The following is a 23602-nucleotide window of genomic DNA, read 5'->3' as shown; positions in this document are numbered from 1 at the left end:
TACCCTATTGACAAGTAGAGATTATTCTCAATTGGGCATACAAAGAATATAGAAAGATAAAAATTAATATTACACTATGAATACAAAATATTTTAAATAAATATTTTAATTCTATTGTTGACATTTACAAGTAGAAAGCATACAGTATGTTACAAATATCAAAATGTGAAAAATATGAATGTTACATAAGTAACAAATATAAAAAAAGTATTTTCTTACCTTCCCTGAAAGTAAGAAAACTATTCAGCATAGGAAAATATCAGTATCAAAAACACAGTTTAAGTGTAAAAAAAGTTTTTACACAGTATTAAAAAAAATGATCTACAAAATGACAGAAAGTAAGTGTTGAAATCTCATTTCATATAAATTATAAAAACTGGGTACTTAGAGTAAATGTTATCTGGTTGGAAAATAAGTCCAATCATAGGCTTTCCTTAGGTCAATTCTTTAAAATATTAAAAGCATAGAAAATTTTTTCAATAAATAACGTTTAAGAGTGTCCTAAGTGCTGCTGAGAACATCATTCGCATAGCAAGGTGGCAGTGTTCTGGGGACAACATGCAATCATTCTGTTTCTAATGGAAGCCTCATGAAAGTCAGGAGACCATAATCACTTGCTCAAGGATCCAGAAGTTTTAGACAATTCTGTAAGAAAGCATTAAAGTGCTGAACAAAATGACTTAATTTTAGTACCCACTGTCATGTAAAACTTACTCAAATACTCAGACATTTCTGAGCAACATCAAATACGGAAACTATCATTCTGAAAAGTGTTAATATACTTAATCTTTCATTCCATGATAGAAGGGCTCCTGTCTACACTTTACAAGGATTGGTTTAACATCAAGAATCTTGCAATGCAAAACATAACTATAATAATACAATGGAAACAATACACATACGCCACTGGGAAAGCACAAGTTCTTTTCTGCAATGGTAAAGGTATCAAATTTTAAAAATCACAAATCAAACACTGGTAAATAAGAAAAATTTTCCAAATGCTGCATGCCACATAACTAGTTACAAAACACAATGCATGCAGGGAAATAAATTCAACCACACATGTTTAAATTAAGAGTTGTTGTGAGTCTGTTTCAGCAGCATTGTGGTTATTATTTTTAAAGTTTTCCCTCCACCACTAGTCCATACTGGCCTGTTTTTCAAATGTGACCCAACCTAGTCGGCAAGTTTACAATGGTTTGAGTATTTCTTGTTTTTGTATTTTTATAGTGCCAGTACATAAACTTCACACATACTGTTCTGCTTCCCCATCTTTGGGGACTGGCTTAGTTGTCCCAGCTTTGCCTTCTTCATTTGTTGCTGCTTTTTCTGGAAGAGATGCCAAATCTTTAAAAACATCTACATAATGGCCAAAGCCAGGGCCCCAGTTCAAAAGGTTGTCCCAGTTGAAAGTCCCTGCTTGCTGCCCTAGCTTCATGGGCAGTGTGTTGTCAGCAGCGCCTGGTGCCGCTGCCTGGGTGCCCACAGGTCCTCCCTCGGCCCTGCGGCCATGGTACCTTCGAGGCTTAAGTCTGGCTCCGTAATTATCTTCATCATCTGCATCAGATTCATTGACTTGAGATAATTTGGGCATCCTGGAAGTATATACCATTGGCTTCTCCCTGTCATATTCCATTTCTGAGCAAGTGAAAGATTCATGGGAGTCACTATCAGAAGAGGATTCTGGAGCTGGAATGCCATCGGCTGGATTCCTTGTTCTAGACAGTGGCCTTCTGCAGTCCTCCTCTGAAGAAGACCTCCCATGGTCTGCACTGCAGATACTTGGGTTTCTAGGGCGAGGTGTGTTGAGCCTCTCCACTTCCTCAATAGAGAGTCCAACTGGAGGAGAAGATTCCAGAGGAATCTGCCCAATTGGCTGCTTTAGGCGACTCCCTGGTCTAGAACCATGTGACGCCATGGCCTGAGGACTCTTGCTTCTCCTTCCCAGCCTTGTGGCATAGTTAAAAATGCCAGGTTGGCAGGTGTCACCATGCATTTCCAAAGTATTACCATCCCTTATGGGAAGATGCAATTCCCTTGCTGGGCTGTTTCTATAGAACGTAGAAGATTTGGAGAAAGGGGCTGGACTGTGTCGAGACAGAGGGTTGGGAGTTGGGCATGCTGAGTGGCTTAGGGAGCTGGTTCTCAAACCTTGACCATATGAAGGCTGGTAAGTCAAACTGCTTGCTCCTAAGGGCATGGGGGATTGCCTTGCAAAGCCTAGGGGACTGTGCCTCTGGATTGAAAATTTTGGTGTGTGGCTGCGGAACTGCTTGTAGTGTTGGATGATGTCAGCATCCGAAGGGGCGATGCTGCTGGCATTGTCAATGTCATAGTGCTCTATCTCCTGCTCTGGAGATGCCAAAGGGGCACTGGGGATGGTTTCTGAGTTGTGAGGAATATCAGTTTCATCATAGATAAGGTAGGGGTTTTCCCTTTCAATGATATCTGGTTTTGGGTTCCCTTCAGGCTGCTTCCTCACAGTCATGTCATCCCCGTAGGGAGGGATATTGTCGGGGTCATCAAAAGCAACATTCTCACTTCCCTTTTTCTTCTTCTCCTTCGGTTTCTTCTCCTCTTTGGGATTTTTGGCCTTCTTCCCCCTGCACTGGTTACACAGGATCAGGCTCAGGACCAGGAGGGCCAAGACGGTTGCGCAGCTGCCCACGATGGCAGGCACAGCCCACAAAGGCAGAGAGATCTCTTCAGGGCCCTGACTCAGAACACAGACATGCCCCGCAGGACTTCCAGCTTTGCACACCTTCCCCTGAGGACAGAGGACGCCAAGACAGGCCACCACCATTTCACAGGTCCTTCCTGTGTGCGAGTCTGGGCAGCTACAGGTGAAGCCAGAGTGCAGGCCTGGCTCGCAGCTGCCACCATTCTGGCACGGGTGGGAGGCACAGTCCCCAAGAGGGACACACCTGTAGGCATACCACTGATTAATGCACAGCAAATCACCCCAGCAGGGGTTGCTGGCACAAATGTTCGGGCCACGGCAACCAATCTTCACCGAGGGATCTGTTTTTGAGATGGAGGCCAAGCTATGCTTCCCGCTGAAAGGAAGACTTTCTCCACCATACCACATAGAAGCAATGCAGCCATCAAAACCTGCTGGGAGAAAAAGCAGCAGTAAGGCTTTTTACAAAAAAAAAAAAAAAAGAAGAAGAAGCTTATGCTACACTGCTGACATCTTGTAAAGAGAAGCTCCACAATCACCTCATACGAATATAGAACCTCAGTCTCAGTCATCGTCCAGCTGAAAGGTAATTAAGCTGTGCATCTTATAACATACATTAGCAAGGGACGTAAGATTACCGTGACCAAACATGGGGCAGATTGCTCGAATCTCACTCATTCTGAAGATTTATTAATGACTTGGGCAGGCTGAATTTTCTTTTACCTACTCATTTGTTTATTTATCAATTCCCTTCCTTCTTACATTCCATATACCAAAAATTGCATACATACAAATAAAATGTATGTTTTAAAACTTGTAAAGAACATGAAATAGGCCAATGATTTCAACTACTAAATCATGCATTCCCATTGAAGGTGATAATGCACCAAAGGTGTGGAACATAGGTTCTTGGGGAACAAAAGAATAAAACTTAGCTATTACAATGGTCTGTGGGCCTCGAAAGGGAAGATAAAAACATAACTCTGGTGTTAACATTTTATGACTTGGGGATGGCAAAGTTAAGACTATATTAAGTGTCTCCTTAGGGGAATGATAAAGATAAAATACAAAGTTAAGAAACACTTCATTACACTTGAGTGTGCTAGCACTGCTGATATTTCTATCTCAGGGCCCAACAATCTATTTTGACTCTACCGAAAAAGCATAATTTCCATTGGCTTGTTTTCTCACAACGTTCTATAATCAACATATATGAAAGACTTATGACCTGGACTTTAACTTTGATGCCTTAAATCTATTACTCTCACATGCATTTTTTCCTCTTATTGAATGCATCGTTCTACCATAGTGACATTCTCATTCTTGATATGTTTTACCATGTACTTTTGTGACATCTTTTCCTTTTGTTCCTATACTCCTGATTTCCTTCCTATTACTTTGTCTCCTTTTCTGACTTATTCTCCTCTACCCATAACCAGTAACTCTTAGGGTTACTCAAGATGAGGTCCTAGGCTTTCTTTTCACTCTACACCCTCATGTTAGATGATCACATCCACGTCCAGTACTTAAGTTACCTGCTTGATACTGACCACTCTTAAATACATATTTCCAGCTAAAGTCTATTTCTGATTTCCAGCCCATCCATCCAAAGGATTTTCTCAAAGATGTTTCAAACCCAAAATGTCCCAAAACAAATCTAATATTTCTCAGAGATATGCTGCTTTCACAGAGTTCTGCAGTTTCCTCTCTTGCTGACCTACTCTTCTTTGAGTTGAGAGGTAGAAACCTCCTTGAATTTTACCATAATCACTAACAGTTTGGTTGATTATAGTTCCCAGAGTACTTCTTGCTTATCCATTTCTTTGTAACTCCTCAGTCACCACACTAGTAGGAGTTCACAAGACATCTTGCCCAGATCCCACCTCATTTCTATAGATCCACTCGTGCCCTCCTCCAATTCATTCTCCATGTTGTAGCCTGAATGATCTGTAATATTACTGCAGATCTAACTTGCTCCTACTGTGATTCAAGTTTTCAATAACTTCTCATTGCTCTGTAAATAAGACCAAAACTGCAACAAGGTCAGGAAGTTGCTTCATTCTCCAACTTCATCATTTACCTATGACATTAGCCCCCAGTGTGCTGTGTTCTATAACTTTGACTTAAACTATTTAAAAAAATTCCTATCAACATAAATTAGCCTTTCATACACTTCTATCCTCCTCATCACTCAGATTTATGTATAAATGTCAATTCCACAGCAAAATTCCCCTTCCTTTCTGTTTTTTCACTGTATTTTAGAATTCTACATTCTTCATTTGTATTATTTATCACACATTAGAATGATGCAGTTACTTGTGTAAGAATCTGATTAATGGACTATGAAGAGAGTGGCTGTGAATGAATAAATAAATGAACAAATATATGCAAAATGCTTGGTGGACAAGCAAAGCATCAACACACTATGGACTGAATTACAACCTTGGTAAGAACGATGCAAGCTGCTCGAGAAAGTGGTGGCTAATAGTTTATTACAAACTTTCTGAAGATAGTTATGACATTCTTAGGATATTTATAATTGATATTATCAGACATCAAACTACTTTTTTAAGCATAAATTTTATTGAATGTAATTGTACTGTATATGAGATTCATGCTAAATGTATAGACTTTAGCTACTCATGCCACAAGAAAAAGACAATTACTTTTTGAAGAACAATTTTACTTCCCTTGTGACTCTACTTAACAGAGGCATTTACCTGTTTGGGAGTCTCGATGTGCTTGATTGGGTGGAATTCCTCCAAGTGATATAGTAAGCACATCAAGGCCACCGAAGTCCTGAGTAGGGTGGATAATATCTCTGTTATATATTCTGTCGACAGATAATACTGTGGCTGTTGCATTTTTCCCAATTAGAAAAGTGTGCCAGTGGCCGTCTGCAACATACACTTCAGGAATATTTCTCTCCACTTTCCCAGCGATTCCTGCATCAGATGTAAAATGTACTTTGCCATTCTTAATCTGTAAAACATATTATAAATAATATGCAATTAAAATATAGTATGCTTAAATCAAAATCATTAATAAACTAAACTTAAATTTTTGACCAATCTACAGCAGATAGAATAGCTGAAGAATCTGGTTGTATTAGAATGTACTTACACACCTTGTCTCTACAATTTTAGGCAACATACACTTTTATATTTAATAGTTTCAATGGTTTTCAAAGTATTCTTGTATGTATACCTAATTTCTCAAAACACAACGAATTATTTTCCAGAACACAATTGAAATAATAAAGGGGCAAATGCCCATTTTAAGACAACTAAATTATACCTTTTTAAATTATTTGTATTCCAATGACAACCTGCCATTTGAGTGTGTTATGCTGGTTCGTTTAGTAAAAGGCCCATAGTACTAAGAAATTGTGAAAACCACTTGCAAAAAGAAAAAGCAATGCTCAACTAAAAAGGAAGCATAGTTGAAAAATAAAGATGAAAATAATTGTTTTACCTCTCATCTTTTACACACAAATTTTAGGAAAAAATGATGCCTATTGTTTATATCATTTATTGAGATCAAAAACTATGATGAACAAAGAGTGAATTCTTAATGAGGTGTCTGGGCAAGCCTTCACTTTGGCTGTCTTTTACAATTTATCTAAGGGATATTTGGTTTATTTTATTTTGTCCAGGAGAACATTGGGTAACAGGGTGCTCCCACTCCAGTTTCCAGCTACTGAGTTTCCAGTATCCTGAGCAGACCATTTTAGAAAATGAGATAATTTATGAGGCAAGATGAACATTTGGTTCAGGGAGCATATCCCATTACCACTGCCAGACAGAGCTGGTGTGTTGGCAGGGGGATGCAGTGGCACTGTTCCTCAAATAACGGGAATGAAAAGATGGATCAGTTTATTTTATCACTCAGATCAAATGCTATTTCTACATGCAACAAACACATCTGGTAAAACTAAAAATCAGTTCATTTGTACTTTACGGAAAAGATGTCTAACACATTTACATATGTTATTCATATAGTAATATTTTGTTAAAGCAATTTTTCCAGATAATAATATATTTCAGAACCTAACTAAAAAAAAAAAAAAACACAGAAAATTCTAGCTAAATGACAATAACATTTCATCAAATGGGCAACATCTCATGACACAGAGTAAAAACAGCAACCCTCTTTGGTTATAGCTAGAGTCCTTTTTGAAAAAAAAAAAAAATAGGAAAAGCCTCCTCCCAGCTCTTTCTTCCTAATTGATTTCATCATGTCATCCTTTTATTCGATAAATTTTTGATGAAAGAGAACTTGGAATATACCACAAATTGGGGTGGATAAGAATATAAGTTCCCATTATAACATTCTTAATGTTTTCCTTCTCCCTGGCAGTACTATACTTAACACTTATATAATTCCTCACTTTTAAAACATCATGCTAATCTTTGCTTCATTTTATTTATTCATAAACAGTCAATTATGAACCACAGGAGCTGAAAAATTATTATCGCCTAGTGACCCAAGAGCCACTGTAATGTCATAGCATAACAAATTACTTATTGTGGGGATACAGGTGTAAGCAAGCCTACTGTGCTGCCAGTTGTATAAAAGTATATCACATGCAATTATGTATAATACATAACACTTGATAATGATAATAAATGACTACATTAGTGGTTTATGCATTTACTACACTAAATTTTTTTATCATTATTTTAGAGGGTACTGCTTCTAATGATATAAAAAATAGTTGTAAACCAGCATCATCCAGGTCCTTTAGGTAGGATTCCAGAAGAAGGCATTGTTATCATAGGAGATGACAGTTCTATGTGTGTTATTGTCCCTGAAGACCTTCCACTGGGACAAGATGTGGAGGTGGAAGACAGTGATATTGATGATACTGACCGTGTGTAGGCCGAGGCTAATGTGTATTTTTTTGTGTGTTTCTTAGTTACTAATGCAAAAGTTTAAAAGTAAAAATAAAATGAAATAAAGTTTGAAATAGGAAAAAAACTTACAGAATAAGGGTATAAGGAAAGAAGATATTTTTGTACAGCTGTACAATGTATTTGTGTTTTAATTGTTACTACAAAAGAGAAAAAAGTTAAAAAATTTAGAAGTTTATAAACTAAAAGAGTTACAGTAAGCTAATGTTAATTTATTACTGAAGAAAAATATTTTTGATAAATTGAATGTAACCTAAGTGTACAGTGTTTATAAAGTCTGCAGAAGTGTATAATAATGTCTTAGGCCTTCACATTGACCCACCACTTGCTTAATGACTCACTGACTCAGAGCAACTTTCTGTCCTATAAGCTTCATTCACAATAACTGCCATTTGGGCAACACAAAAAACCTTATCCCTACAAAAAATACAAAAATTAGCCGGGCATGGTGGCACATGCCTGTAGTCCCATCTACTTGGGAGGTTGTGTTGGGAGGATAAATTGAGCCCAGGAGGTGGAAGCCGCAGTGAGCTGAGATCATGCCACTGTACTCCAGCCTGGGCAACAGAGCAAGACCCTGTTGCCCAGGCTGTCCCCAATTCCCCACAAAAAAAAATCTTCTATGTAACCTTTTACTGTACCTTTTCTATGTTTGGATATGATTATATACACAAATACTTTCCACTGTGTTACAATTGCCTACAGTATTTAGTACAGTAAACATGCCATATAGGTTTGTAGCACAGGAGCAATAGACTATTCCATATAGCCTAGGTGTATAGTAGGCTGTACCATCTAGGTTTGAGTAAGTTCACTCTATGACGTTTGCACAAGAATGAAATCACCTAACAATGCATTTATTGAAATGTATTCCTGTCATTATGCAACTCATGGCGGCACTTATTTGTTCATTTATTTAACTTGAATCTATAGAGCTTTGAATTCCTCATTCCAATTATTCTGTACCACCTATGTTGCCCACTTAAACAAACAGACAAACACAAAACAAAAGAACTGATTTAGAGTAGAAATAAAGTCCATCACATTACTGTTATTACAGAACATCAAATATGGAGCTATAAGGTATGCCATGAATGAAGAGAGATTTGTGAAATGAGTTAAATATTGGCCTACAAAGTTTTAAACAAGTATGCTTTCTTTTTGCTTTTCTCTCTGAAACTTTCTCTTCTTAATTTTTTTTCTGAATAGACCCAATCGATTCTACATATTCTTCTCTCTCCTCTCATTGCTAATGCTACCCATACCTGACACTGACACCCTGTCTCTCTTCTAACCACATGCAATCCCATGTACCCAACACCCTTGCTCATTTTTCACAAAATGTCCCCATCTTCTGTCTGTGTGTGTGTGTGTGTGTGTGTGTGTGTAGGGAGAGAGAGAGACAGAATGATAGAAAAGACAATGAGAGAGAGAAAGAGAGAGAGAGAATGCAAACCATAAGAAAGAGTTAAAGAAAGGGTCAGAAAAGGAGCCAAAAAAAAAAAAAAAGAAAAAAGAAAAAAGAAACCCTGGCGTCTTGGTGACCAATAAGCTAACTGATAAGTAAAAGTCCATCCTAACTAGCTTCCTAGTTTGTATAAGCACCTGATATTCCTGTCATCCAAATAATTTGCCTGCTTACAACAGTCACTTTCTTTCAGTTTAGATATTCTTAACTCACTGCTGTTATTTTTTCTTACCTATTCTCTTTACCTACCAAGCCTCTTAATCTTTGAAAAGCTGCTTTTCAAAATTTTTATACAAAAGTATGCATTTTGGTCTGTATTATCCATTTTTTTTTTATTAATTAGCACTTACTTTCCTTTCAGGAAAAAAAAATTAAGTTATTGCTACCAATGTAACAAAATCTGGAGTTGTATGCTGCTGTCCTGTTGGAAATAGAATTTATGTTGACAAAAATGGATCCTGACATTGAGCTTTTTTCTTAGTGAAGAAAAAAATTTGTCTCTGATTTTTTTCAACCACATTGTATTTTGACTAAATTCCTTGGCTTAAAGTGTACGCTAGTACAGAAATATTTCATATGTCATTTAAATGGCACGAAGACTTGGAAGCAGCTTAACAGACAACACGCAGACCTCAATGTCAAAGCCTCTCAAAACACATAAAATACGTTTCTTATAGAAGATGAAGACCTGTTTCTTTCTTTGCTTCTTTACTTTGTTTACTTCTAATACTATTTTCAATGAAAATTGTAAGTACCAAATAATAATATAATACAATGGCTTATGTGTTCTCTTTTACAGTTGTTTTATTAACTCTGGAACTGGGTCCTTTGTTTCATAGAGGTACAGTTAAAACCTGAAGATGTTCTCTTGTAGGAGATAAGGGTAGAGTGTCTGCCACTTGGCACTAATATCTGGGGCCACATAACTCTTTGTTGTGAAGTGCTGCTGTTTAGCAGCATTCCTGACCTCTACCGCTAGACGCCAGCAGTACTCTCCCACCTCCTAACTGTGACACTTGAAAAGATCTCCAGATATTGCCAAATGTCCCCTGGGGGTAAAATTTTTCCTAGTTGGAAATGACTAGACTAGAGGAATTATCATTTGAGAAGGTAAGAAATATTGGTTTTCATGCTACTTATTAAATATATTTCTATGCAACATAATCACGGTTGGCTTGCACAGAGAAACATTTTAAGGATGAAAGAGGCTGAAGTTTAGAAGTGAACATCTATTTTTATTTTTAGTATTATATGTGAATTAAACCTAATAATGTTCTGAACATATTGCTCTTTTTCTTTGTGAACTATCCCTGAAGTAATTATCAAATATTGGCTAATAGATGAAAATAATTCAAGAAATCTAGATTTGCAATCTTAAGAATTTACTAAAATTTATATAAAAAATTATCAGTAGAATGATACAAGGTAATATTAATGGAAGACAGTCAATATAACTAAACTAAAGAAACTGTTGGTCTAGGAGATGATTTATTTGTGGGAAAGAAAGCAGAATATAGATTTAAAAATTCAGAAAGTTAAGAGCCGATGCAAAAATGGATACCTATTGAAATTATTCATCTGTATGTAAGTTTAGTATCTTATTTACAGATAAGAAAAAACAAATTATGTAAAAGCCTAATGATAAATCAATCCATTGTTCTCATGAAGTATACTTTTTAAGATTATTTAAAGTTATTTGGAAAGGTTAAGTAAAATTATAATAAATTCCAAATATACTTTACTTCACAGGGTTTATATAGATAGATAATTGATTATATGCTCCAGAAATCATATAATTTCAAAATGTTTTTCTTTATTCTAATCCTGTCAATTGACATATACATATCAGTATTTGAAATAATTGTTGGAGAAAAATATTTTTGTATTTCAAAGACACATTACATTTTTGGTTTGCTTTGTTTAAAAGTAAGAAAAAAAGCGATATAAATTCTTACCAGAAAAATAGACTGCAACTCATTCTTTGTGCGCTGGCCTACCTGGCAGGGTTCTCTACTCTAAAGCACCACAAAAGTGTGTAGAAACCAAACCATTCAGATCTTTGTTACTCTGGCCAATGCCTGGGGAATAGTTAAGATAGATGACATTGGAATAGTGCCCAGTATTAGTCGGAACTCTAATGGGTTGTAAAGAAAAGGACAGAAATTATGGGAGGAGTGATTTAAACCACTACACGGCAGGCGGTCTAATCAAATGAAGTCACCATTAGCTTTTATCTCACCTTCACAGTAGTGTAATTGCTGCTTTCTTGGATATGGATTAAAATGCCATTCTCGCTTCTGGTCCTAAATTTTACCTCCAGACTGTTCACACCAAAAGGCTCCAACATGGCACCTCGTATGCTTTGCCTTAACAAATATTCCCGCTTCTCATTCTGACTCATGTGGTAGTCTAAGCGCCCTTTGCCTTCTAATGATAAGGCAGTGTCAGGAGTAAGAGCTGAAAGCCAAAGGAAAAAAGGGAAAATGAATGTATTCATTTGGCATTTCTTGGAGAGTTTTCTATAGTGACAAAAAATATAAAAAGGACAATGAAAATATTAACTTTTGGGAATTACTGTCCCCCAACTCTACTCTTTAAAAAATAGTCATTTATGAATTATTATATAAGTTGATTTCAAATGTTTAAATCCATTTCAGCAGCATGAAATGTAAAATACTTTATGCCAGTCATTAACCATTTGGGAAATATTTACTAAATTATTTGTCACATTATATAAATCATGAATATCTAAAGACATAGCCACTTGTTGGAAATATGTACCTGAAAAGTTTGTTTTTAATCATTTTCACTGTGTTTCCAAAATATATGTTTGCATGATTAAAATGATTTGTAATCTTTAGTCTCTAGTACGCTATGAATTTGGACAAAGAAGTGTACAATCAAATATTTGCATCTGTAACTAACTTTATTTTCAGTAATCATCACATATAATTTATCATCACGTATAATCAGTATGTATATTATAATTTATCATAATCTGAAAAAAATCCACACTCCAGAAATATGGAAGTTTAAGTTATAGAAACAAATAATATAGTTAAAGAAAGAATACGAAGAAAATGAGCTCAAATGTATTTCAGTCCTGAAAAATACACTTTAAAACGATACATTTTATAGTATGTGAGTTATATCATGATTTAAGAAAAAGCGCCTCAGGCATTTATCTAGCCAATGACTCATATTTCAGATATAATTAGGCTCCTACTTATTAAATATTTACTACATTAAAAATCACGTGACAATATGTTTTCAATATCTCTAATATAATTACACACAATTACACTTTCTGCTAAGACCTTTTAGATTATATTATATCCTCAATTTTATTATGCATTTCTATTCATTTTCATAATATAATTGAATCAAATGACTTCTTAAATGTAGTCAGATATCTGCAACGGATTTAAGTAGTAACCACTTGTTTGAAAATGAAGAATTTTAAGAAAAGAGGAGCCATTATGGTTAGTTAGTGAAATGTGCAGCTCAAAATTACAGAGCACCAATTTCTAATGATGATGTGAACGTCATTAATGTCTAAATAATAACATTAGGGCTTAAAAGACAACTGACAAAAGGATTTTAAAAAACAATATCCAAAACTAATTCTACCACTTGTACACTGAAATGAAAGTATCAACATTAATTTTAACATATGCCTTTGTATGATGTTTTGAGCTCAGTGTTGAGTGATTTAGTGTGTATACCTTTTTATGCACAAAAATTGACCAGAAAAATATCCCCCAAATGCAGATAATATGAAAAAAAAAAAAAGCCAAAATATAACCTTTGATCTTTTAGATTGCCTAGCATTCTTACAGATAAGACAAACAAAAATAAGTGAATAAAATACTTTTAAAATGGAAGCTAGAAATTTAGTAAATAATTCTTTAAAAGGATATCATTCTTCTTCAGGTTACAAAAATATTTTTTAAATGTCACTGTATTTTACCAATTATTGCCCATTTAATATTTTTAATATTTAGAATGAAAGCATAATTTTTAATCCAATTACATACTTGGGTGCATATATTTTACTTTTCATAGTTATCATAATTTCCAGGGGAAGATGGAAGACCTTACATACATTTTTCACAGTATTTCCCAGTGAGTCCCTCTTTGCAATGACACTGCTGCCATGACCAGTAATCCATACATGTGCCACCATGTTGGCATGGGCTGCGAGTACAAGCACCTTCCAGTCTAGGGCATCTAAAATAAATCATAATGAGAACCATAAATCACATAAGAGATGAGGAGAAGTTTGCTTAAACTCGGTAAAATTTGTATTAACTTATTTAATTTCAAGCACTCCATTATTTGAAGCTCAAGTTACAACTACATTTGGAGAAACTAATCAAACTAGAAGTTTTCCTAAAAAACATAGTCTGCCTCACACTAAAGAAGATTCAAGAAAAATTATGTCTTACATAATAATGAGAAAGATGTGACAATTTCTTCTTTAAATTAATTCTTACTTGAATAAAATATCTTGGTCAAATAAACACTTTGGTTAATACATATTATCCAGGGACCACATATTTTTTGACACCTGTCTAACAGGCTACTCATGCAACTAATGTTTATTGAATGCCTACCATACGTCAAGTACTGTTCTAATCATGGAAGTAAAGTAATGAAAAAAATAACCGTGCACTCAGGAAGTATTTATTTTTTTCTTGTGGAAGAGGCAGAAAATAAAGAAAAAAATAGCTACCGAGAAAATCAAGGTGAGAAAGGGTATAGTGAGTTTGCAGGTTTGCTGAATCTTTAGATTAGGCAGTGAATTAACCTTAATCTTTAAGATTAATTCTTAAGACCTAAATAAAATAAGGGAATGAAGTATATCTGGTAGAATATCATTTCAACTAGAGGAAACAGCCAGTGAGAAAGCCCTGAAGTGAAAGCGTACTGCCATGTTTGAGAAACACTGAGGTCCAACATGGTTGGAGCTCAGGGGACAAGAAGAAGAAGAGTAGTTAGATATGGTCAGGAAATTAAGGGAGATGGCAGATCACAAAAATGTTGTCAGTCAGTGTCAGGATTTTGGCTTTGAAGCTGGGTTAGATGGGAAGCTATTGAAGCACTTTTAGCCAAAAAGTGAAAAAGTTAACTGACTTGTGTTTTAAAAACCATTCTAGGCCGGGTGCAGTGGCTCACGCCTGTAATCCCAGCACTTTGGGAGGCCGAGGCCAGTGGATCATGAGGTCAGGAATTCAAGACCAGCCTGGTCAACATGATGAAACTCCCGTCTCTACTAAAAATACAAAAATTTGTCATGCGTGGTGGCAGGCACCTGTAATCCCAGCTACTTGTGAGGCTGAAGCAGATAATTACTTGAACCCAGGAGGCGGAGGTTGCAGTGAGCAGAGATCCCGCCATTGCACTCCAGCCTGGGCGACAGAGCAAGACTCCGTCTCAAAAAGCAAACAAACAAACAGAAAGGTCATTCCGGACATAAGGTCTAACAGAAAGAGAGGAGTTAAAGGTAAGTCCGAAAGTTTGGTTTCAGTAGGTTTTGACCTAAAAAGATGTTCACAAAATATCTCTAAATGAAAAAAAAAAATGATATTTAAAAACGTGTGTGAACATGGAGAGAGATACAAAAGGATGCACACCAAAGTATTAACAATGGTGGCAATCTCAATCCTTTGTTTTTCTGCACTGTTTGATTAATAATAATAATGAACCAATGTGACTTTGTAACAAAACAGTAACAACATGTAGGAAAAGAAAGGCAAATGGCAAATGTTATTGAAATATTTAAGTTACAAACATTAGAAAGTATTCCTAGCTTTGCCAGTAATAGTTTTATTTCTAGTAATCTCATCCAAAAAATAATGTGAGCAAAGATTTTTGTGAAAATGTGTTAATCACAGGGTAATTGGTATATTACTAAAATTGGAAACAACTAAAGTGTAAAGCAATAGTTAAAACATAGCACATTCCCATTATGGGATACTAAGCAGTCACAAACATAACAATAACCTAGGAGTACTTGTCTCTGGGTGGTTAGATTATAGGTTAATTTTATTTTCTTCCTTGTATTTTTTTCAGAATTTTTCCAACTTTAATAATGAACAAAAGTAATTTTAAAATAAAATATGTAATTTCTACCATTCCTAAGTTATTGCTAGAAACCTAATTAATAATCAAATAAAAAAGTCTTATGGTTCATAATTAATCAAGTTATTACCTGTTTTTAAAGCTGTATCAAGTTTTTAGGAATATGTATGTCTATAAGTAAAACTATTTAAGGTGAAATAAAGTTCTATGTGCCCATGATGGCTAACGTCTATATATCTCTATATGCTGGAACCCTTTTTTATATAATTTACCAACTTAACTCATTTAATCTTCACAACTCTCTGTAAGAGGATAAAACATATACATGCACACATGCATATATATATATATAATATATATGTATAAGACTCTAGAAAAATATTAATTTTCTAATTAAATATCATACTTGATGCCAAAATTTCAAAAGTGCAAATAAACATTTAAAATTCAAAACAACATAAATCATTTGGTATTTTTAGAGTTTTGAGAATAATAATTTCATCTTTTGATGCTCACTGAAGCATACTTTTTTTGCATTCTTTTTCTTTAAAACAGTAAGAAATAAAATTGCCATACTGATCTAGGATGCCTTGTGCTGCCAAAGCTTGGCTGGGTTCCAGAGGCCTTCCATTGACTGCAAACTCCATTATACATCCAACAAAATCATGGCTTTCCACATGTCCTCTCCTCTGAAGGATTGGTTCTAGCGATCTGATACCTCCAACTGTGACTCTATTTGGCTGAACATCAAGAGTCCTAAATAAAAAATGGAAGATATAAATATTAGTGCCAAAAGATTACATTTTTAGTATAATGTTTAGTTTGAAAAACAGTGAATATAGCTTTTTGTGACATTTATTATAGTGTGATAAATTTCAATGGAAAACATGTAGAAGAGTTTCCTATAAACACACAGAGTTGTTAGGATTCTAAGTTATGAAAAATAATAAAATGTATGGAAATTATGTTTTCAATTAGTCAAATTAGATGTATATTATCACAATACTGAGTCAGTAAGAAGGAGCATACTCTCAGAGGGAAGATAAAATGCTGTAGAATTAGTGCCAACTCTAATATTTACATTATATTGCTCCTTCCCTGAAGAAATGATAAAGGATATCAGTAAGGTGATCAATGCAAGGGATGCCAGTAAGTTGACTGAGGCAATGAATGATGCGTCATTATCCATGTCTATTTATTTTTCTGTTTATCATTTTTTCCTATTAAAATCACTTACTTTCTGGTAGATTACTGCTGTATTCAGCTTTAAGTGCTATGGAAAAATATCTGTTAATAATTTTCACATAAACTTTTAGAAATGCATTTGAAAGAAGTGGGGTCTTTATCCTACATGTTTTTCAGAATGAAGGTCATATACGATTATTTCACGAATCTTTCCAAAGACTACTGGCTATATTTAGTTTCCTTTTCACCAATTTTATCCTTATTTCTACCACTTCATTTCACACATTTTAACGCACTTTGCACAGTAATTATTGACTATTTTATATTATGAAAATTTGGAGAGGGAAATAAAATATCTTAGGCTTTATGTACTACTTAGCATCTTGTAATTATTTTTAGGTATACAATTTATTTTTTAAAAATTAAGTAATAATGAAAATTAAAGTAATCATATTCCTTACCAGTCATCTGAAACTGCCACATTACTGACAGTACAATATCCTGGCTCTTGGTTCTCAGAACAGGAGTCCACAGTTAAGGAGGCTGCCTATGAAGCAAGAGAAAGAAACGTTCAACTTTGGGTTCCACCGTTCCTATTAGCCTTTCCAGTCAACACTACTCATGACTTGTTTCTATGTGAACATGACTTGGAAACTGTGATAACATCTTGATTTAATGTGTAAATCACATAATTCTAATATTGAATCATGGGCACATGTTTCTTTGATATCTCAAACTAATTATGACTATCTATACCTATAAGAGGTAAAAGGGTACCTTTAAAAATCCTCTCCTGCTCCCCTGTTTTAAAGGTGAAAAAAGATATACATGTCATTAATCTTCTTTAGAATAATACACAATAGGTCTGAAACATCTTCCTGTAGATTACAATCTTAAGAAATGTGTTTATTGTACTGTCAAACTATGTTAACAAAAGAAAAGACACTTAATTTTTGATTTTCAAAAGTCTTATTCTCATACGATTTCAGCTATATTTACAAAAGGACTATGAAAATACAGTATAAATACTATTATAGCAATCTATGAAAATTTAAATATTCGGATTAAAGTTTGAAATACGTTAAATCAAGTAAGTGCTCTTCTCATTTTTGTTAAGAATAATTATTTATAAATAATATTATAACATATTTCTGTATAATCAGGATGTATTACTATACTTTACAGTACAAAATCCCCAATAGTATTTAAATAATGACTAAGTGGTCATTTTTACATTCTAAGGGACACATATTCCCTTGAGACAAAATCCTGTTTAGTAGAACATATGAATACTCCTTTTGATTGATAAACAAAGTCATCAATTTATGGTTAAAAGGCCTAAGAATATGGTAACCATAGAATTCAGAGTCCTATATAATTAGTACCAGCAACTCAGGACGGCTGCAGTGCAGTCTAAGACCCAAGTTGTATATCCATATTATTGTGTAATCTGCAATGCTATTGTGATGCACCTCCTTTGTTCCCCAAACTTCATTAAAATTTGACAAATGACAAACTTTGCACATTTTAGTTGCTGAAATTATAAGAAGGATGGAGTAGATCACGGGAATAACAATAATTCATTATCTGAATGGACAGAAGGTTTAAAGATTTCTCCTAGTGCAGACAATAAAGCATTATTCTAAATTTATGAATGCCACAGATGGGGTTAATCCAAATTTGTTACATATATAGAAGATAAATATAAATACAATGCAACTATCTATTTATCAGGATGCTTATCATTTCAGGTTAATAAGAGCAAAGCAAATGTAGAAAACAGTGCAGGAAGATTAAGCAAGTTGACTAATAACATGACAAACTTAAATGCAAAGTTTTGGATATCAAATTTTCTGTATTAAAAAATCAGGGCACTTTCATTAGGAATGAAAACGATTAATTTCCTTAATATCTCACTTTTACCAATATTGCTTATGATTTTTAGGCAGTATCTATAAAATATATATTTAAATAGGAGACTTGCAAAAATTTATCTGAAGTATCTCACATTTTAAAAATAAAGACTGAGGTTAATGTATAGTCAATTTATTAATTGTTTATCAAATATTACTGGCTAACATATTCTTAAATGTTTCTAAGAGTTAGTTATTATAAGCTCTGTACAATAAACTCTTGTGAGCCACATGGATATTTTTGCCTTTTTTCTCAAGTAAATTATAATGAGTACAAACATTTGTAGGAAAAATTTATACTTCCAATTCTCTGGCAAGACATTCATGCCCTATTTAGTTAATTCTTTTGACAGTTATGATTATTTCCAGTTATCTGTAAATTGGGGTGACACCCAATCTCAAAAGCAGTATTAGCTTTTTATAATTCAAGTTCTGCTGCTTAGGTGACTATTCGATTGAACACATGTCTCTACATATATTATGCAAGTATCCTTGTAGAGATCCCTAAAAGTATCATAAACTAGAAAGTACCACATGGATATTTATAAATGCCTCAACTAGAAAAATAACCTTGGATGACAGAATTGTATTTTAGTCATTGTTAATATTTCAATGTATGTCTAAAATCTTGCTGATACAACTCAAAGAAAGAATAATGGAGGAGATGTTTTATTTTAATAGTAAGCTTATGCAATTTAATCTTCAGAGTTAAATTCTCTTTTGCTGTTGAATTTTTATAGCTTTACCACTATAAATTAAAATATTTTACCCCAACTACGCAATGATTTAAAGCTTAGAGGTTAATGATTTTGCCAGTTTCCAACCAAAATTATTTTGAAATGTAGAAAATGACAATTTCAGAATCCAGTAGGGGCTTTATTTTGGATGTTTTCTGAAACAGGAAGACATTTTTCCTATGATTCAAGTAATAATGACAGAGTTTTTTTTCACATACGGTATTATTAAAATTGATGACTGTGGTCACAATAATACAAATGAACTGCATCCTTCAAATTACCTCCTTCACTTACCTCTTGCTCCCATGTCCTTGTTTGATAGAATCAAATGCTCATGAAGTTTAATGTGACCTTGGAGGTCATCAGGTAAAATTGTTTATTTTACATTATAGTATACTTGACAACATATCAGAAATATGGTTATCTTCCATATGTGTGGAAAATGGGGGTGAGGTGATGTCTACTATTACTCATCAGCTTTAGGATATTATTATGGCTAATTTGAGCCCAATCTATATATATCAATCTCCAAATGTTTTTCTGATTCTTTAAGGCCCAATATTTCTGGTTACATCAATCATCAGGAATACTGGAATTGATTAACTCTATATTCTTCCAGAGGTCTTCCTCTGAGCATACAGTTTGATACTATGCTGATTTTTAAAATCTCAAGCAAAATTCAGTGCAATGATGTATTACTAATCAGAAAATATATTTTATCCAATATTGGTTTGTTATACCTCTACTAACGTTCATTAAAGTCAGGCGGATTTTTAGGCACTACTCATAATTTAAACTTCATTGAGACCAAGATCAAGCCAAATACTCCATTATTTTACTTCAAAAGGTTATATGTGGGATAAATTGGTGATAATTCGGGGTGACTAACACCTGTTTAAGCACCTAATTCACAGAAATAGAATTTTAATTATGATTCATATTAACCTTTACAATAATATGGAAATGTGGGCATAGTAGAATTAAAATATAAAATATAACATTATGTCTTGACACCATTTTCAGACTGTTGGGGGTAATTTTATTAAGTAAACATTGTATAAATTAAATATATTAGAAAAATGTTCCAACTGGAAATATTAACACTAAGTTCAAAAGGAAATGGGGAAAACAATATATAACTAAAATGATTGATAAAAACCATATAATACATTTGTTGTATTCTCACGCACATTTCAAGTAACATACATTTAATAACCTGGTAGGACCCTGAATGCAGTTTGATGGATGTGGTGATATCCATGAATGACATGTCTGAGCAGCTACCCTTGAGCATGTTGACACAATCACTCGGTTATATTTAAAGCTAATCATTATTCTTTTCCCCCTCACAATTAAAAATAGTTCTGTATTTAAAAACTTGCTTAAATTTCCTTTAATGTTGTAGTAAATTAGAGTGGAGGAGAGAAAAGTCATTGTACCTGATGCCAATTCAAAATAAACATGGATTTATAAAATATTCCTGAGAGCAAATGACAAACTTTGTTCTTTGATAATAGATTGCCTGTTATGTGTATTGGTCAAAAATAATTAATATTATAAGGTAGTTTCTGTCTTATGCCCTTATGAAACTGGTAATTATAGATTGCACAAATTTTAGCCTTTAAAATTAACTATGGGCCAGAAGGGAAAAAATAGCAAAAACTTGGTTAAAAACATTTTAAATATTACTTCTGAATATTGCTTATATGCATTCAGCAATATAACATATTCCACGCATTTAGTGGCAAAAATTAATCTGCAGTCACACAAATGTATGATTCATAGACTCAGTCTAAGGACTATATAAGTTACCATATATTTTAAAGATTGACATGAAATCAGAAATAAATTTATAATCACTTAGATACCAAGTTTTTCATTTAAAAATGATTTAAGGGCACTTATTTTGTTTTGGCTAGGCTTTCTTTTTAGCAGACAATTTAACATTTTACACAAGTCCTTTATCTAGGGTGAATTATAAATCTTACCAGTAACTACACCTTTTTATTGTTGTTTGTTTTTTTTTGAGACAGAGTCTTGCTTTGTCACCCAGGCTGGAGTGCAGTGGCGCGATCTAGGCTCACTGCAAGCTCTGCCTTCTGGGTTCACACCATTCTCCTGCCTCAGCATCCCCAGCAGCTGGGACTACAGCTGCACACTGCCACGTCTGGCTAATTTTTTTTTTTTTCTTTTTTGTATTTTTAGTAGAGATGGGGTTTCACTGTTAGCCAGGATGGTCTTGATCTCCTAACCTCGTGATCTGCCTGCCTCGGCCTCCAAAAGTGCTGGGATTACAGGAGTGAGCCACCACGCCTGGCCACCAGTAACTACACTTTTAAAGGCTCAAAGCTAAAGTGTAAAAATGCTTTAAGACAGATTTGTTAGCATTTTCTTATTAAAAAAAAAATAAATCCTTCATAGCCATTAGAGATGGGGAAAATATGGAGAGATCATTGTGAAGATAAAGAATAAAAAATAAATAAGCTGTTCCATTTTATTACACTATGTCAAATATTTTCAAACATTAATAAAGAAAAGATGTGATGCATTTTCCTTTATAAAAAAAAAATTTGTTTAATAAACACAAGTCCTAAATAGATATGTCATTCTTGTAACATGAAAGCCACATAATAAAATCAATATAATCTGTAAATACATGCATGCCTCATTGTATTGCTCTTCACTTTATTGCACTTTGCAGATTTGTTTTTTGCAAATTGATGGTTTCTGGTAATCCTGCATCCAGTAAGTCTATCAGCACCATTTCTCCAACAGCATGTGCTTACTTTGTGACTGTGAGTCACATTTTAATAATTCTCACAATGTTTCAAATATTTCATTATTATTTTATGTGTTATGGTGATCTGTGATGAGTGAAATGTCCTTGGATGTTACTATTATAATTATTTTGGGGCAACATGAACCGTGCCATATACGATGGCAAACTTAATTGATAAATGTTGTTTATGTTCTAGCTGCTCCAACAATTATCTGTCCCTGGTCTCTCTACCTATCCTCAGGCTTCCTTGTACCCTGAGATAAAACACTACGAAAATTATGCCAATGAATAATCCTACAATGGCCTCTAAGTGCTCAAGTGAAAGGAAGAGTTGCATGTCTCTCACTTTATATCAAAATGTAAAAATGAATAAGCTTAGTGAGGAAGGCATGTAGAAAGCCAAGATAGGCCAAAAGCAAGGCTTCTTCTGCCAAATAATTAGCCGAGCTGTAAATGCAAAGTAAAAGTTCTTGAAGAAAATTAAAAGTGCTACTCCAGTGAATACACAAATGATAAGAAAGCGAGATAGCCTTATTGCTGATATGGGAAAGTTTTAGTAGTCTGGATAGAAGATCACACCTGTTACAACATTCCCTTAAGCCAACATCTAACCTAGAAAAAGGCACACTAACTCCTTTCCAATGCATGAAGGCTGAGGGAGGTAAGGAAACTACAGCAGAAAAGTTGGAATGCAGCAGAGGTTGGCTCATGAGGTTTAAGGAAAGAAGTCATCTCTGTAATGTAAAAATACAAAGCAAAGCAGTGAACGTTGATACAGAAGCTGCAAGTTATCCAGAAGATCTAGCTAAGGTCATTGATGAAGGGGCTACACTAAAGAACAGACTTTCAATGTAAAAAAAATCAGCCTTTTATTAGAAGATGTCATCTAGGATTTTCATAGCTAGAGAAAAGAAGTGAATGCCTAGGTTAAAAGCTTCAAAGGATAGGCTGACACATCAGGAGTGAATATAGCTGGTGTCTTGACATTGAAACCAGCGCTCCTTTTCCATTCTAAAAAGCCTAGGGTCTTTAAGAATTATGCCAAATCTACTGCACCTGTGCTCCATCAGTAAACAGAAATGCCTGGATGACAGTGCATCTGTCTACAGCATGGTTTATTGAATATTTTTAAGCCCACTGTTGAGATCTACTGCTCAGAAAAAAAAATTCCTTTCAAAATATTACTGCTCACTGATAATGCACCTGGTCACCCAAGAGCTCTGACAATGACGTACAAGAAGATTAATGTTGTTTTCATGCTTGCTAACACAGCATCCAGACTGCAGCCCATGGATCAAAGAGTCACTTTGAGTTTCAAGTCCTATTATTTAAGAAATAAATTTCATAATGCTATAGTTGCCACAGATGATGATTCCTCTGATGGGTCTGGGCAAAGTAAATTAAAAACCTTCTGGAAAGGAGTCACCATTCTAGATGCCATGAAGAACCGTGATTCATGGAAGGAGGTCAAAATATCAAATATTAAAAGGAGTTTGGAAGAAGTTGATTTTTGACTCTCGTGGATGAGTTTGAGGGCTTCCAGACTTCAGTGGAGGAAATAATTGCCAATGTGGTAGAAACAGCAAGAGAACTAGAATTTGAAGTGAAGCCTGAAGATGTGATTGAGCTGCTACAATCTTGCAAAACTAACATGAAAGGATGAGAAGCTGCTTCTTAGGGATAATCAAAGGAAGTGGTTTATTAAGACAGAACTTGGCCGGGAGCGGTGGCTCAAGCCTGTAATCTCAGCACTTTGGGAGGCCGAGACGGGCGGATCACGAGGTCAGGAGATCGAGACCATCCTGGCTAACACGGTGAAACCCCATCTCTACTAAAAAAATAC

At 34.5% G+C, this 23602-nt stretch overlaps 1 protein-coding gene across 3 annotated transcripts in view; it reads right to left on the bottom strand.

Annotated features, from left to right (window-relative positions):
- Positions 1-88: 88 nt before the first annotated feature.
- FAT4 (FAT atypical cadherin 4) overlaps positions 89-23602 on the bottom strand; it is a 189089-nt gene continuing 165575 nt past the window's right edge. For 2 of the 3 annotated variants that reach the window (XM_011948635.1, XM_011948637.1), the window contains exons 12-17: positions 16792-16877; positions 15722-15901; positions 13167-13291; positions 11301-11518; positions 5401-5662; positions 89-3114 (exon numbers count right to left, since the gene is read on the bottom strand). In XM_011948635.1, coding sequence (XP_011804025.1) covers positions 1247-3114; positions 5401-5662; positions 11301-11518; positions 13167-13291; positions 15722-15901; positions 16792-16877 — 2739 coding nt within the window. In that variant the 3' untranslated portion in view covers positions 89-1246. The remainder of the gene's footprint in view (positions 3115-5400; positions 5663-11300; positions 11519-13166; positions 13292-15721; positions 15902-16791; positions 16878-23602) is intronic. The other variant, XM_011948636.1, reaches the window with a different exon arrangement.

The sequence above is a fragment of the Colobus angolensis genome, unplaced genomic scaffold, assembly GCF_000951035.1.
Source record: "Colobus angolensis palliatus isolate OR3802 unplaced genomic scaffold, Cang.pa_1.0 Scaffold280, whole genome shotgun sequence".
NCBI classification, from domain to species: domain Eukaryota; kingdom Metazoa; phylum Chordata; class Mammalia; order Primates; family Cercopithecidae; genus Colobus; species Colobus angolensis.
Note: the sequence above shows the minus strand (reverse complement) of the source record. Positions and strands in the feature narration are given on the sequence as shown.